At 41.3% G+C, this 16,630-nt stretch overlaps 1 protein-coding gene across 1 annotated transcript in view; it reads right to left on the bottom strand.

Moving 5' to 3' along the window:
- The window catches only part of LOC139759412 (uncharacterized), a 351,115-nt gene that overhangs the window by 162,989 nt on the left and 171,496 nt on the right, over nt 1-16,630 (bottom strand). The window contains exon 4 of the mRNA XM_071681497.1: nt 4,089-4,205. Coding sequence (XP_071537598.1) covers nt 4,089-4,205 — 117 coding nt within the window. The remainder of the gene's footprint in view (nt 1-4,088; nt 4,206-16,630) is intronic.

Here is a 16,630-nt window from a genome sequence, read left to right as displayed (position 1 = left end):
TTACCTCCCTCTTTGCCATAGGCCCCTGTACTTGCATCCTCTTCCTTCCCTTGTCCCACATTCATCACTTCTTCAAAATACTCTTCCATCTTCCTTTCACTTCCTCCTTTTGATTCAGCAATTCCCCTTCCTTACTTCTCACATTAACATTTCCACTTTTACATCCACCTCTTTCCTTTTTCACTTCCTTCCAGAACAGTTTCTTATCATCCCGAAACTTTTCACTTACTTTCATCCAAAATCTTCATCTACTCTTTCTTTGCTTTCTTCTCTCAGCTTCTTATTATTCTGCTCACATATTTTGTATTCTTCCCTTCTCCTTTGCTAAACTTCCACTGGTACTTTCTTATTAAGCAATCTCCCATATGCCTTTTTTTTCCTCTTCCAAAGCCTTTGTAATTTCTTCTGTCCACCATGCATTGCCCTTTTTTTTTCCTGTATCTCACTACCTTGTATCCAACTACTGATTCTACAACCTTTACTAATACATATTTTTTCTAAACATCTTAAATAACTCATTCACACATGACTGCATCTCCATCTAAGCTTTCAGTTACCTTCCTTCCATACTCCTCCCTGTATTTTTCCTGACTCATCTCAGTTACCATCATTCTACCTCTCCATTCTTCCTTACACCATACCTCCACTTCTCGCTGACCCTCACCCCCACGAAAACAGTGAAATGGTCAGAGTCTCCTAAGAATCCTCTCACAACTTTAGCATCTATCATGTCCTTTCTCCATCTTTCATCCACTTTCTACATAGTCAATCAAAGCCTTTAGCTCTTTTCTTCCATCATTCCTCCTTCATGTATATCCGTGGATCATCTTGTGCTGAATTAGGTGTTTGCAAGGAATAAACCCCTCTCGGCACAAGTATCCATATCATTGCCTCCATTCTCCAGGCATATGCCATTTACCAACTATCTCACCATTTTCATCACATCCCACTTTCGCATTCATATCAATCAATAGCACTATGTTTCTCTCATTCTCAAAACTGTTTATGATTCATTCAAATTTTTCTAGAAAAGCTTCATTTCATCCTTACCTGGTACAGTCTTCATATTCACAGGCGCATATACACATACCCACACATATTTCAGAATCCCAATCTCTCCTTTCACTCACACTGTTCTTGATTCACTCATCCATGCTCTGTAACACATCTTCCACACTCTTCCATAACCTGCATTCATCATTTCCATCTTCACTCCACACACCCTATCCAAGGATATGGGTTTCCCCGATCCCCAACACATGCACGCTACAACTTTTAAACCTCTCCACAATCTCCCTCCTTTTATCTTCCCCAGTCATCCTATTCACATTTCAGCACAAGTCACCCTCAATCGCTCGTTCCTTTTAACTCTCGGCATGACTGGCAGACTCCAGTGCCGCTTCTTAGGCTTTTGTTCCTCACCGACGAGAGGTCAATGACAGAGGGCAACTCCTGGTCCATTTCCCTGTGATTGAAATGCCTACTTTACTATCTCCAATGAGGGAGCGTCTAGTTGCTTCCTTCACCACCTATGTTTTTCCTTCATTATTTTCTACATACACATGTTCAGCATCATTGCATTTTTTTTGAGGACTGTAAACTAAAAGTATCATAATCCACTTCCTATCTACAACAATCTTTCCCATTATGTGTTGTATGAAGGAACCATCTACTAATACTTCTGGAATGTAATGGAATCCTATATCCCATCTTCCTTTACTTTCTCTATTCCTTCTTACTATTGTGCGCCTCTCTAAAAATAAAGGTTATGTTTAAGTTTGTTTGTATGTTTAGCCTTCACATCTCCCACAATGGCGGGGTTGCACTTTCATGAATACTCTCTAAATTCTAAGCTCCTTTCCGTTTCCCACTCGGCCACCTGTGTCTGTATACAAAACCTTCAGCCTAAGGCAATTCCTACAAACTGCTTCTAAGTTGCCTCCTCTGCCGCGGTCTAACTATTCTCATTTTTTTCCTTTCTGTCAGTTCTCTCTCTTGTAATGGCAGATTTATATGCTTGTTTAATTACTTTGTGCCTTCATATTTCCATATCAGGTGTTACCCTTATCGGTCTTGCCCTGGTGTCTTATCTGTATTTTCCCATTCTATTTTCTTCAATTTCTCTACTTGCTTCTATTAAGTCACACGCCTTAGGTACTTCCTGGACCTTCAGCCCCTCTGTGGCTACTCTTTTCTTCTTGTTTGGCAGGTGATCTTTCTCCACTCCAGAGATTGTTAATGGTGTATGCCTGTTTACGTCCCTCTGCACAGCTTCCCTTATCTCACTATGATCCATCTTTCTGTTATCTCCTACTAACCCATAATGACCCTATCTTTATCTCTTACCTATGCTAAAACTTTTATCTCCAGCACGGCACAGCTGTCCTAGACAATATTTACCTTTTTTGACTCTACCACATGGCTTCCTTAATGGATCTGTCTCTGCCTATTTTTACTGCCCCTTCAATGGACCAGCACACCATTTTACATTGCTTGTCCATTTCAAGATTTCTAGGCTTGCGTTCTTTGGCTGTTTCATATCTTCAGTTCAGCAATCATTCCCTATTCTGAAATCCTGTATTGTCTATCATTTCCAACTTGTGTGCCCATTCATTCTAATCTTACTGTCATGGACCATCAGTTCTGCGTTACTTACCTACCTCTATTTCTCTCTGACATTTCTTACTGTCCCTAACACAAACCCTCAGCTTCTTCAACTTGTCCTCTGGATCCCTCTGCACGTTTTTCCATTTTTCATTGTCCCCTAACAATGCTCTTCAGCTTCTTTACCCTGCCTTCCAAGTAATGTACAAATAAAACTTGTTCATAAAAGCTTGTTCACTCCCAAATTATCCATAAAGTGTAAGCTGTCTGGTACCCCATGGCATGCTCGCTATCATCAGTTTCCCTTGATAATCTCTCAAAAATTACCATCAATGTCTTCCTTTGCTATCTTATCATTATCAATATCTTCCCTCGTTATCTTATCATTATCGATATCTTCTTCCTTTGCTATATTATTTATTTCTTTAATCTTACCATTCACTACTAAGTTGTTTGAATTTCCCTTAAATGTAGTAGGACACATTACTTTGGGAATTACGAAAAAAGGATTATCCTGGTTAAGTCTATTCTACCTATTCTGGCTTAGGGAAACTTGTTTGCCTGGTTCATACATTACTGCTATCCTTACTGTCCTCTAGATATTTGAAAAAAAGGTTTAAAAGCCTAATCAATCATGATCATTCAAATGTTTCAAAGTATGCTCTCACCAGAGGTTCTCTGGTATGCCCACTTCATGCTGCTCCTCCTTGTTTTGCTCCTCCTTGTTCCCTTTCATCATGGCATATCCACCTCTTGTTTACCCTTCCACCATACATCCATCCCATGCTTTCCCTCTTCTCATACTAACCCAAAACCTACCCCATGTTTTCCTTCCTGTTATTGCTGTTATGACCACCCTGTACTTGATCTTCTGTCACATTCACCCCATGCTAAATCTCTTGTCGTTGTCACCACATGTTTTGCCCCTATAATACACATTCTTAGACCTCTTTCCTACCATGCCTACCCATGGCTCCCCTCAATTACAACAAGCTTGGCCTAAAAGTGCCTCACCATGGAAGGAACACAGTAGCTCATTCTGCATTAATATCTACGAATATACAAGGAAAGATAAAAACCAACGAAAAAAACGGAAAGACTATTCAATGTGGTACCCTGGCATAAGAAACATGCGTACAACAAGCACAAAAATACTTAAAAGTCTACATAGAGGAGGCCAGATAAAGCAGAGATGCAATAATTATGTAATGCATATGTTGGGAAAGAGAAATAGTCCTGGTCAAGCAAGAAATGCAGTGAGTAATATGAATTAACATTGGCAAAGAGCAAAATCATGTCGCACCTCTGTGAGTACTCCCATCATAGGCATACCGTGCTTATCTTGCTATTTATACCAAGCTATTGTCCCTTATCCTCCTGTGTACACCCCATGCTTCCCCTGCCGCCATAACTACCCCATGCTCAGATTTTGTGTTTCCATCTTGCTGCACACACTCCATGTTCCCTATTTCATCTGTACGTACCCCATGTTCCATCTGGTCCAGGCGACGTGAAAGTAGCTCAAACATGGCAAGTAACTTGCGATCTGCCATGGGAATGTAGGAACCAAAGTTCATATCTTCTGGGGAAAGGTTGAACACCTGAAAGAAATAAGATGGAGTTATTAGCTTTACAAAAAAAAAAGAAAAAAAACACAGGAGTACAAAATAAGAGTCTGCAGTTATACCAGCATCACGAAATTTATGACAGTATGTCATGTCACCAAGGCAGAGAGAAAAAAATCAGACTTTTTGAAGATGTTTTCTCCTATGCTATGGTTGGCCACACACTAATTAAGACTTGCACATCTCCAGTAAGGTACCATTGCACCTTTAAAGGAAATGATGTTATCATGGAAGATGTTATCTTAAGCATTCAAAAAAGAATACATGCACTTGGAGGGTTTTTTTTGTCGCTGTCTCCCGCGTTTGCGAGGTAGCGCAAGGAAACAGACGAAAGAAATGGCCCAACCCACCCCATACACATGTATATACATACGTCCACACACGCAAATATACATACCTACACAGCTTTCCATGGTTTACCCCAGACGCTTCACATGCCCTGATTCAATCCACTGACAGCACGTCAACCCCGGTATACCACATCGATCCAATTCATTCTATTCCTTGCCCTCCGATCACACAAAATCTTTTTCACTCCATCTTTCCACCTCCAATTTGGTCTCCCACTTCTCCTCGTTCCCTCCACCTCCGACACATATATCCTCTTGGTCAATCTTTCCTCACTCATTCTCTCCATGTGCCCAAACCATTTCAAAACACCCTCTTCTGCTCTCTCAACCACGCTCTTTTTATTTCCACACATCTCTCTTACCCTTACGTTACTTACTCGATCAAACCACCTCACACCACACATTGTCCTCAAACATCTCATTTCCAGCACATCCACCCTCCTCCGCACAACTCTATCCAACTCTCGCAACCATACAACATTGTTGGAACCACTATTCCTTCAAACATACCCATTTTTGCTTTCCGAGATAATGTTCTCGACTTCCACACATTCTTCAAGGCTCCCAGGATTTTCGCCCCCTCCCCCACACTATGATCCACTTCCGCTTCCATGGTTCCATCCGCTGCCAGATCCACTCCCAGATATCTAAAACACTTTACTTCCTCAAGTTTTTCTCCATTCAAACTTACCTCCCAATTGACTTGACCCTCAACCCTGCTGTACCTAATAACCTTGCTCTTATTCACATTTACTCTTAACTTTCTTCTTTCACACACTTTACCAAACACAGTCACCAGCTTCTGCAGTTTCTCACATGAATCAGCCACCAGCGCTGTATCATCAGCGAACAACAACTGACTCACTTCCCAAGCTCTCTCATCCCCAACAGACTTCATACTTGCCCCTCTTTCCAAAACTCTTGCATTCACCTCCCTAACAACCCCATCCATAAACAAATTAAACAACCATGGAGACATAACACACCCCTGCCGCAAACCTACATTCACTGAGAACCAATCACTTTCCTCTCTTCCTACATGTACACATGCCTTACATCCTCGATAAAAACATTTCACTGCTTCTAACAACTTGCCTCCCACACCATATATTCTTAATACCTTCCACAGAGCATCTCTATCATATGCCTTCTCCAGATCCATAAATGCTACATACAAATCCATTTGCTTTTCTAAGTATTTCTCACATACATTCTTCAAAGCAAACACCTGATCCACACATCCTCTACCACTTCTGAAACCACACTGCTCTTCCCCAATCTGATGCTCTGTACATGCCTTCACCCTCTCAATCAATACCCTCCCATATAATTTATCAGGAATACTCAACAAACTTATACCTCTGTAATTTGAGCACTCACTCTTATCCCCTTTGCCTTTGTACAATGGCACTATGCACGCATTCCGCCAATCCTCAGGCACCTCACCATGAGTCATAAATGCATTAAATAACCTTACCAACCAGTCAATAATACACTCACCCCTTTTTTAATAAATTCCACTGCAATACCATCCAAACCTGCTGCCTTGCCGGCTTTCATCTTCCGCAAAGCTTTTACTACCTCTTCTCTGTTTACCAAATCATTTTCCCTAACCCTCTCACTTTGCAAACCACCTCGACCAAAACACCCTATATCTGCCACTCTATCATCAAACACATTCAACAAACCTTCAAAATACTCACTCCATCTCCTTGGAGGTATACTTATGTATACATTTTCTCCTCAGCTAATTACCATACACATGTTTTAATGACTTTTTAACTTTTACATAATAAGGAACTTTTCTAGTTTTACGTTTGAATATGCATAAATTTTCTCGTAATCCAATCGGAATGACACAATTTTGGTATGAAAATAAAATCATATCTAATTGTGATATGAATTATGATGATTTACCAGGTTCTTGCAATGGTATTGGTCATCTTATATGCTTATGCACACAAGATAGGTTACAAAATGAAAACGTTTTTCATACCTAATTACCCTTCCCAATTCAGCAAGGTATAGTCACGTACCTAATGAAGAAAGGCGTCATTTGCACATAACTAATCGCTAGTTGTTTTAAACTGAGGATCAAAATCAGACTCTACCATTCACAGCCAAGCCACAGTCCACTACATGGCTTACCACTGGTTCAGTCCACTGACAGCATGCTGCCTCTCATCTAAAACAGTGATCCTATTCGTTTTAAATACACACTTTTCAACCTTCTGCATATTTAGGCCCTGATATCCTCCTACCATTTTCATTTTGTCCTGCCAAAGTCCTCCTTAGTTTCCCTTTCTCTTTGTTCCCTCCAGTTCTAACACATACATCCACTTAGTCAACCTTTCTTCATTCATCATCTCCATATGCCTAAACCATTTCAGCACACCCCAACAGGCTCTCTCAATCAAGAGTGCTTACTATCTTACCTTTCTTCGACAAGACCCACCTCATACCACATATCATCTCCTGGAATTTCTTTTCCAGCACATCCAACGTCTTCTGTTCTTTTGCACCTAGGGCCAAAGAGTCAAACCCGAACAACACTGCTGTACTACTCTACCTTCAAACATACCCATTTTTTCCTTTAACAAACACTAATCTCTTCTTTCAGATGCTCCTCAATGCATCCAAGACCTTAGCACCTTCTTTCACTATTTTCTTTATGTTGAAGGCTCCAGTTACGGACAAAAGTCCACATCAAGTCCAGGCCTTAATAGAAATATAGAAGATTATGAAACTGATTCATGGAAAGACAATGGAGAGTATTTACGAATGTTTGAGAAAGTGTAAAACCTGTCCTGTGAAATGTGCCAGGTCATAGTTACAGGGAAAGATATGAGAAGGTATAAAGTTCCAAAGCCTCAATGTGTAGGGAAAGAAGCAGGCATCAAAACGGCCCACCCTTGAGTTGCCGATGGCCACACAATAATCATGTGACGTAGCAGCTTGTCGAATATTGTGTGGTCCGGCTATTGGTGGGGACACACAAGCAGCCAGCTCTCAAGAGAAAAAACCAAAGTAATACTTATAGAAGAGGAAAAAACAACCTACATTGCGACACAGGGCAAGGGGATCAAGTTTGGAAGTTAGCTTAGAACAGTATATAAAGCGGTTCACTTTCGACTCAACTCTGTCAAGTAAGGATGTAGAGCTAAAACCACTCCAAATGTGAGATCAGTACTCCATACAAGGACGAATCAATCCCTTGTATAAACGGAGCAACAGTTCAGAAGAAAAGTTTCGACATCTAAACAGGACACCCAGTTTCTTCGAGGCAGACAGCTATTCTTGTAATGTGAGGTTTCCAAGAAAGAGTGGATGTTACTGCAATACTAATTATGTTCATTGAGTCAAGAGGTGGAATTATAAAACCGTCAAAGGAGAGACGAGAGTTGTGAGGAATTTTCGATAGAGAGATGGGTAGAAACTGGGTCTTGGAGGCATCAAACTTAACAAGATTTTGTGCACCCGATAATCTATCCAAGTCTGAGTTTATTGAGAAAGGAGTGTCAAGACGAGATGCAGATCGAATGAGAGAAGAGGGAGCAGAATTGAAGGATGTGGATGAATATGTTGAGTTGTCAGCATATGAGTTTATTAGATTATTTGTGAAGGAGAGGAAATCGTTTGAAAAAAAGAAGAGAAAAAGTGGAGGGGACAGGACAGAACCGTTGGGGACACCGCTGTTGATGGAGAAAAGGTGGGGAGGGGGGGTAGGTTGATCCATCAACAACCACAGAGATGGATCGGCCAGATCACGCCAACTCCTAGGTACCTAAAGTACTCCACCTCCTCCATTCAATCTAAAATTCATCTCATACTAACTCTTCCCCTGTTACACTTCATCACATTACTTTTGTTCACATTCACTCTCACCTTTATGTCCTCTGTAAACTGCAGACTGCTTCACTACCCATGGCCCCTCAACCTAAGCATACTGAGGACCCAAGCCTTGCTCCAAAACCTTCACATTTAACTTCCTGGACGCCCCATCCATGAACAGGTTTAACAGCCAACGGTGATTTCACACATCCTTGACACAGACCCAACTTCATCGAAAACCACTTATCTTCCACCCTTCCTATTCACACATGAATTATTCCCCTGGTAAAAACTCCTCGCTGCTTTTAGTAGCTTTGCATGAGCTCCATGTATTCCAAGGACGTTCCACAAGGAATCTCTATAAACACTGTCGTATGCTTTCTCCAGATCAGTAAATGCCAAATACAAGTCACTTCTCTTTCTCTGAGTACTTCAAATAAATTGCTCAAAGTAAATACTTAACTGATAAACTCTCTACCTTTCCCTCAGCCATATTGCTCTTCCAGAATCAGATGGCCTGTGCATGTCACCACTTTCCCTGTCACCAGTCTCCCATACAGGTTATTCTTATACCTCTGTAACTTGAACATTCATATTTGCCCCCTTGCCTTTATGCAAAGGTACTATGCATACATTCTGCCAAACCTCATGAAATTTTCATTGGTCCAAAAATATTTTGAACAGAATTATCATCCTTTTCATGAAAAACTCCACTGCGTTCCCATCGACTCCACCCTTGATGCATACCACCTCATCACAATTATTATCAATATCCCCGTGGATAGGGGCGAAAGAATACTTCCCACGTATTCCCTGCGTGTCGTAGAAGGCGACTAAAGGGGACTGGACCGGGGTGTTTGAATGTGTGTGGATGTAACCAAGATGAGAAAAAAAAGGAGAGATAGGTAGTATGCTTGAGGAAAGGAACCTGGATGTTTTGGCTTTAAGTAAAACGAAGCTCAAACTTAAAGGGGAAGAGTGGTTTGGGAATGTCATGGGAGCAGAGTCAGGGGGTTGGTGAGAGGACAAGAGGAAGGAGTAGCACTAATCTTGGAACAGGAGTTGTGGGAGTATGTGATAGAGTGTAAGAAAGTAAACTCAAGATTGATATGGGTAAAACTGAAAGTGGATGGAGAGAGATGGGTGATTATTGGTGCATATGCACCCGGGCATGAGAAGAAAGATCATGAGAGGCAAGTGTTTTGGGAGCAGCTGAGTGAGTGTGTGATGCACCACTCTTAACCTTTTCTAATCTGATCACCTCCCACCTTCCTCATATCACAAGCATCTTTTGCCATCACTGCTTCCCTAAAAACATCTCATTCCTCCCTCACTCCCCTTTGATGCACGAGACCGGATTTTAGTGATGGGTGATTTGAACGCAAAGGCGAGTAATGTGGCATTTGAGGGTATAATTGGTGTACATGGGGTTTTGAGTGTTGTAAATGGAAATGGAAATGGAAATAGATTTGTGCTGAAAAAAAGACTGGTGATTGGGAATATCTGGTGTAAAAAGAGATATACATAAGTATACGTATGTAAGTAAGATAGATGCCCAGAGAGCGTTACTGAATTACGTGTTAATTGACAGGTGTGTGAAAAAGAGACTTTTGGATGTTAATGTGCTGAGAGGTGCAACTAGAGGGATGTCTGATCATTATCTTTTGGAGGCAAAGGTGATCATTTGTAGAGGTTTTCAGAAAAGAAGAGAGAATGTTGGGGTGAGGGGAGTGGTGAGAGTAAGTGAGCTTGGAAAGGAGACTTGTGTGAGGAAGTACCAGGAAAGATTGAGAAAAGAATGGCAAAAGGTGAGAGCAAATGACGTAAGGGAGTGAGGGAGGAATGGGATGTTTTTTGGGAAGCAGTGATGGCAAAAGATGATTGTGAGATGAGGAAGGTGGGAGGTGGTACGATTAGAAAGAGTTGTGAGTGGTGGGATGAAGAAGTAAGACTGTTAGTGAAAGAGAAGAGAGAGGCGTTTGGACGATTTTTGCAGGCAAATAGTGCAAATGACTGGGTGATGTATAAAAGAAAGCGGCAGGAGTTCAAGAGAAAGGTGCAAGAGGTGTAAAAGAGGTCAAATGAGAGTTGGGGGAGAGAGTATCATGAGATTCTAGCGAGAATAAAAAGATATTTTGGAAGGAGGGAAATAAAGTTCGTAAGACAAGAGAACAAATGGGAGCATCGATCAAAGGGGCTAATGGGGAGGTAATAGCAAGAAGTGGTGAAGTGAGGAGATGGAGTGAGTATTTTGAGCGTTTGTTGAATGTGTTTGATGATAGAGTGGCAAATATAGGTTGTTCTGGTCGAGGTGGTGTGCGAAGTGAGAGGGTCATGGAGAATGGTTTGGTAAACAGAGAAGAGGTAGTAAAATCTTTGCGGAAGATGAAAGCCGGCAAGACGGCAGGTTTAGATGGTATTGCTGTGGAATTTATCAAAAAAGGGGGATCACTGTGTTGTTGATTGGTTGGTAAGGATATTCAATGTATGTATGGTTTATGGTGAAACATCTGAGGATTGGCGGAATGCATGCATAGTGCTACTGTACAAAGGCATAGGGGATAAAGGTGAGTGTTCAAATTACAGAGGCATAAGTTTATTGAGTATTCCTGAGAAATCATATAGGAGGGTATTGAATGAGAGGGTAAAGGCGTGTACAGAGCATCAGATTGGGGAAGAGCAGTGTGGTTTCAGAAGTGCTGGAGGATGTATGGATCTAATGTTTGCTTTGAAGAATATATGTGAGAAATACTTAAAAAAAAAGATGGATTTGTATGCAGCATTTATGGATCTGGAGAAGGCATATGATAAGGTTGATAGATATGCTTTGTGGAAGGTTGTAAGAGTATATGGTGTGGGAGGTAAGTTGCTAGAAGCACTGAGAAGTTTTTACCAAGAATGTAAGGTATGTGTACGAGTAAGAAGAGAGTTCAGCCAATTAATAGAGCGTTGTCCCCTGTATACTAAGTCGCTCCAATTCACTCTATCTCTTGTATGCTTCCCACCTTCGTGCATGTTCAGTCCCTGAACCTTCAAAGTATCTTTCATTCCATCCTTCCACCTCCTCCTTGGCTTCCCCCTTCTCCTTGTACCCTCCACTTGTGACATGTACAACCTCTTAGTCATCCTCTCACTCATCCTCCCCTTACGTCCAGACCATTTCATCGGACTCTCTTCGGATTTCTAATATATACATCTCTTACTAACAGATCTCTCTCTTACCCACTTATTGCATATTCGATCATAGTTCATAAAACAAATAATCCTATGTCTCGTATCTATACAGTTCCACAGGAACTACTGTACCAGGAAACATACCTATCTTTGCCCTTATGACAATGAATTTTCCACGCATTCCTCAATGCACACAGAATCTTTGACTCCTCACCCACACTAAGGCTCAGTACTTCTATCATGGTTCCATTCCCTGCCACATACACTTCCAGGTATCTAAAACACTCCACTACCTCCAAGGTCTATCAACTCAAACTCACACTCCAGATTATCTGTCCCTTTTCACTGCTAAAGCTGATGATCTTGATTTATTCACATTTAAGAGTGTACGGAAGTGAACTCCAGACTGATGTAGGTAGAAATAAAAGTACGTTGCGAGATGATGGGTGATTATTAGTTCTTATAAAAAGAAAAGCATGACTGTGTTACTGAATGGTTTGTAAAGTTATCTAATGTATGTATGACTCATGGTGAGGTGCATGAGGTTTGGCGGAATGCATACATGGTGCCATTGTACAAAGACAAAGGGGATAAAGGTAAGTGCTCAAATTACAGAGGTATAAGTTTGTTGAGTATTCCTGGGAAATCATATGGGAGGGTATTGATTGAGAGGGTGAATGCATGTACAGAGCATCAGATTGGGGAAGAGCAGTGTGGTTTCAGAAGTGGTAGAGGATGTGTGGATCAGGTGTTTGCTTTGAAGAATGCATGTGATAAATACTTAGAAAAGCAAATGGATTTATATGTAGCATTTATGGACCTGGAGAAGGCATATGACAGAGTTGATAGAGATGCTTTGTGGAAGGTATTAAGAATATATGGTGTGGGAGGCAAGTTGTTCTAAGCAGTGAAAAGTTTTTATCGAGGATGTAAGGCATGTATACGAATAGGAAGAGAGGAAAGTGATTGGTTCTCAGTGAATGTCGGTTTGCGGCGGGGGTGCGTGATGTCTGTATGGTTGTTCAAATTGTCTATGGATGGGGTTGTCAGGGAGGTGAATGCAAGAGTTTTGGAGAAAGGGCAAGTATGCAGTCTGTTGTGGATGAGAGGGTTTGGGAAGTCAGTTGTTGTTCGCTGATGATACAACGCTAGTGGCTGATTCGGGTGAGAAACTGCAGAAGCTGGTGGCTGAGTTTAGTAAAGTGTGTGAAAGAAGAAAGCTGAGAGTAACTGTGAATAAGAGCAGGGTTATTAGGTACAGTACGATTGAGGGACAAGTCAATTGGGGGGTAAGTGTCAATAGAGAAAAAATGGAGGAATTGAAATGCTTTAGACATCTGGGAGCGCATTTGGCAGCGGAAGTGAGTCACAGAGTTGGGGAGGGGGCGAAGGTTCTGGGAGCGTTGAAAAATGTGTGGAAGGCGAGAACTTCATCTCGGAAAGCAAAAATGGGTATGTTTGAAGGAATAGTGGTTACAACAAAGTTATATGGTTGCAAGGCGTAGAATATAGATAGAGTTGTGCAGAGGAGGGTGGATGTGTTGGAAATGAGGTGTTTAAGGACAATATGTGGTGTGAGGTGGTTTGATCGAGTAAGTAATGAAAGGGTAAGAGAGATGTGTGTTAATAAAAAGAGTGTGGTTGAGAAAGCAGGAGAGGGTGTTTTAGAATTGTTTGGTATACCACAGACATATATATATATTATTATTTTTTTTTCATTTTGCTTTGTCGCTGTCTCCCGCGTTTGCGAGGTAGCGCAAGGAAACCGACGATAGAAATGGCCCAACCCACCCCCATACACATGTATATACATACAAGTCAACACACACAAATATACATACCTATACATCTCAATGTACACATATATATACACACACAGACACATACATATATACACATGCACACAATTCACTCTGTCTGCCTTTATTCATTCCCATCGCCACCTCACCACACATGGAATAACATCCCCCTCCCCCCTCATGTGTGGGAAGTCGCGCTAGGAAAAGACAACAAAGGCCTCATTCGTCCACACCCAGTCTCTAGCTGTCATGCAATAATGCCCGAAAACCACAGCTCCCTTTCCACATCCAGGCCCCACACAACTTTCCATGGTTTACCCCAGACGCTTCACATGCCCTCATTCACTCCATTGACAGCACGTCGACCCCGGTATACCACATCGATCCAATTCACTCTATTCCTTTCCCGCCTTTCACCCTCCTGAATATTCAGGCCCCGATCACTCAAAATCTTTTTCACTCCATCTTTCCACCTCCAATTTGGTCTCCCACTTCTCCTCGTTCCCTCCACCTCCGACACATATATCCTCTTGGTGAATCTTTCCTCACTCATTCTCTCCATGTGCCCAAACCATTTCAAAAAACCCTCTTCTGCTCTCTCAACCACGCTCTTTTTATTTCCACACATCTCTCTTACCCTTAGGTTACTTACTCGATCAAACCACCTCACACCACACATTGTCCTCAAACATCTCATTTCCAGCACATCCACCCTCCTGCGCACAACTCTATCCATAGTCCACGCCTCGCAACCATACAACATTGTTGGAACCTCTATTCCTTCAAACATACCCATTTTTGCTTTCCGAGATAATGTTCTCGACTTCCATACATTCTTCAAGGCTCCCAGGATTTTCACCCCCTCCCCCACCCTATGATTCACTTCCGCTTCCATGGTTCCATCCGCTGCCAGATCCACTCCCAGATATCTAAAACACTTTACTTCCTCCAGTTTTTATCCATTCAAACTTACCTCCCAATTGACTTGACTCTCAACCCTACTGTACCTAATAACTTTGCTCTTATTCACATTTACTCTTAACTTTCTTCTTTCATACACTTTACCAAACTCAGTCACCAGCTTCTGCAGTTTCTCACATGAATCAGCCACCAGCGCTGTATTATCAGCGAACAACAACTGACTTACTTCCCAAGCTCTCTCATCCACAACAGACTTCATACTTGCCCCTCTTTCCAAAACTCTTGCATTCACCTCCCTAACAACCCCATCCATAAACAAATTAAACAACCATGGAGACATCACACACACCTGACGCAAACCTACACTCACTGAGAACCAATCACTTTCCTCTCTTCCTACACGCACACATTCCTTACATCCTCGATAAAAACTTTTCACTGCTTCTAACAACTTGCCTCCCACACCATATATTCTTAATACCTTCCACAGAGCATCTCTATCACATCTCTCATATACCTTCTCCAGATCCATAAATGCTACATACAAATCCATTTGCTTTTCTAAGTATTTCTCACATACATTCTTCAAAGCAAACACCTGATCCACACATCCTCTACCACTTCTGAAACCACACTGCTCTTCCCCAATCTGATGCTCTGTACATGCCTTCACCCTCTCAATCAATACCCTCCCATATAATTTACCAGGAATACTCAACAAACTTATACCTCTGTAATTTGAGCACTCACTCTTATCCCCTTTGCATTTGTACAATGGCACTATGCACGCATTCCGCCAATCCTCAGGCACCTCACCATGAGTCATACATACATTAAATAACCTTACCAACCAGTCAACAATACAGTCACCCCCTTTTTTAATAAATTCCACTGCAATACCATCCAAACCTGCTGCCTTGCCGGCTTTCAACTTCCGCAAAGCTTTCACTACCTCTTCTCTGTTTACCAAATCATTTTCCCTAACCCTCTCACTTTGCACACCACCTCGACCAAAACACCCTATATCTGCCACTCTATCATCAAACACATTCAACAAACCTTCGAAATACTCACTCCATCTCCTTCTCACATCACCACTACTTGTTATCACCTCCCCATTTGCGCCCTTCACTGAAGTTCCCATTTGCCCCCTTGTCTTACGCACTTTATTTACCTCCTTCCAGAACATCTTTTTATTCTCCCTAAAATTTAATGATACTCTCTCACCCCAACTCTCATTTGCCCTTTTTTTCACCTCTTGCACCTTTCTCTTGACCTCCTGTCTCTTTCTTTTATACATCTCCCACTCAATTGCATTTTTTCCCTGCAAAAATCGTCCAAATGCCTCTCTCTTCTCTTTCACTAATACTCTTACTTCTTCATCCCACCACTCACTACCCTTTCTAATCAACCCACCTCCCACTCTTCTCATGCCACAAGCATCTTTTGCGCAATCCATCACTGATTCCCTAAATACATCCCATTCCTCCCCCACTCCCCTTACTTCCATTGTTCTCACCTTTTTCCATTCTGTACTCAGTCTCTCCTGGTACTTCCTCACACAGGTCTCCTTCTCAAGCTCACTTACTCTCACCACCCTCTTCACCCCAACATTCACGCTTCTTTTCTGAAAACCCATATATATATATATATATATATATATATATATATATATATATATATATATATATATATATATATATATATATATATATATATATATATATATATATATATATATATATATATATACATATATATATATATATATATATATATATATATATATATAATATATATATATATATATATATATATATACATATATATATATATATATATATATATATATATATATATATATATATATTTAGGAGGATGGATGTGCTGGAAATGAGATGTTTGAGGACAATGTGTGGTGTGAGGTGGTTTGATCGAGTAAGTAACGTAAGGGTAAGAGAGATGTGTGGAAATAAAAAGAGCGTGGTTGAGAGAGCAGAAGAGGGTGTTTTGAAATGGTTTGGGCACATGGAGAGAATGAGTGAGGAGAGATTGACCAAGAGGATATATGTGTCGGAGGTGGAGGGAACGAGGAGAAGAGGGAGATCAAATTGGAGGTGGAAAGATGGAGTGAAAAAGATTTTGTGTGATCGGGGCCTGAACATGCAGGAGGGTGAAAGGAGGGCAAGAAATAGAGTGAATTGGATTCATGTGGTATACCGGGGTTGACGTGCTGTCAGTGGATTGAAGCAAGGCATGTGAAGCGTCTGGGGTAAACCATGGAAAGCTGTGTAGGTATGTATATTTGCGTGTGTGGACGTGTGTA

The sequence above is a fragment of the Panulirus ornatus genome, chromosome 33 (assembly GCF_036320965.1).
Source record: "Panulirus ornatus isolate Po-2019 chromosome 33, ASM3632096v1, whole genome shotgun sequence".
Taxonomy (NCBI): domain Eukaryota; kingdom Metazoa; phylum Arthropoda; class Malacostraca; order Decapoda; family Palinuridae; genus Panulirus; species Panulirus ornatus.
Note: the sequence above shows the minus strand (reverse complement) of the source record. Positions and strands in the feature narration are given on the sequence as shown.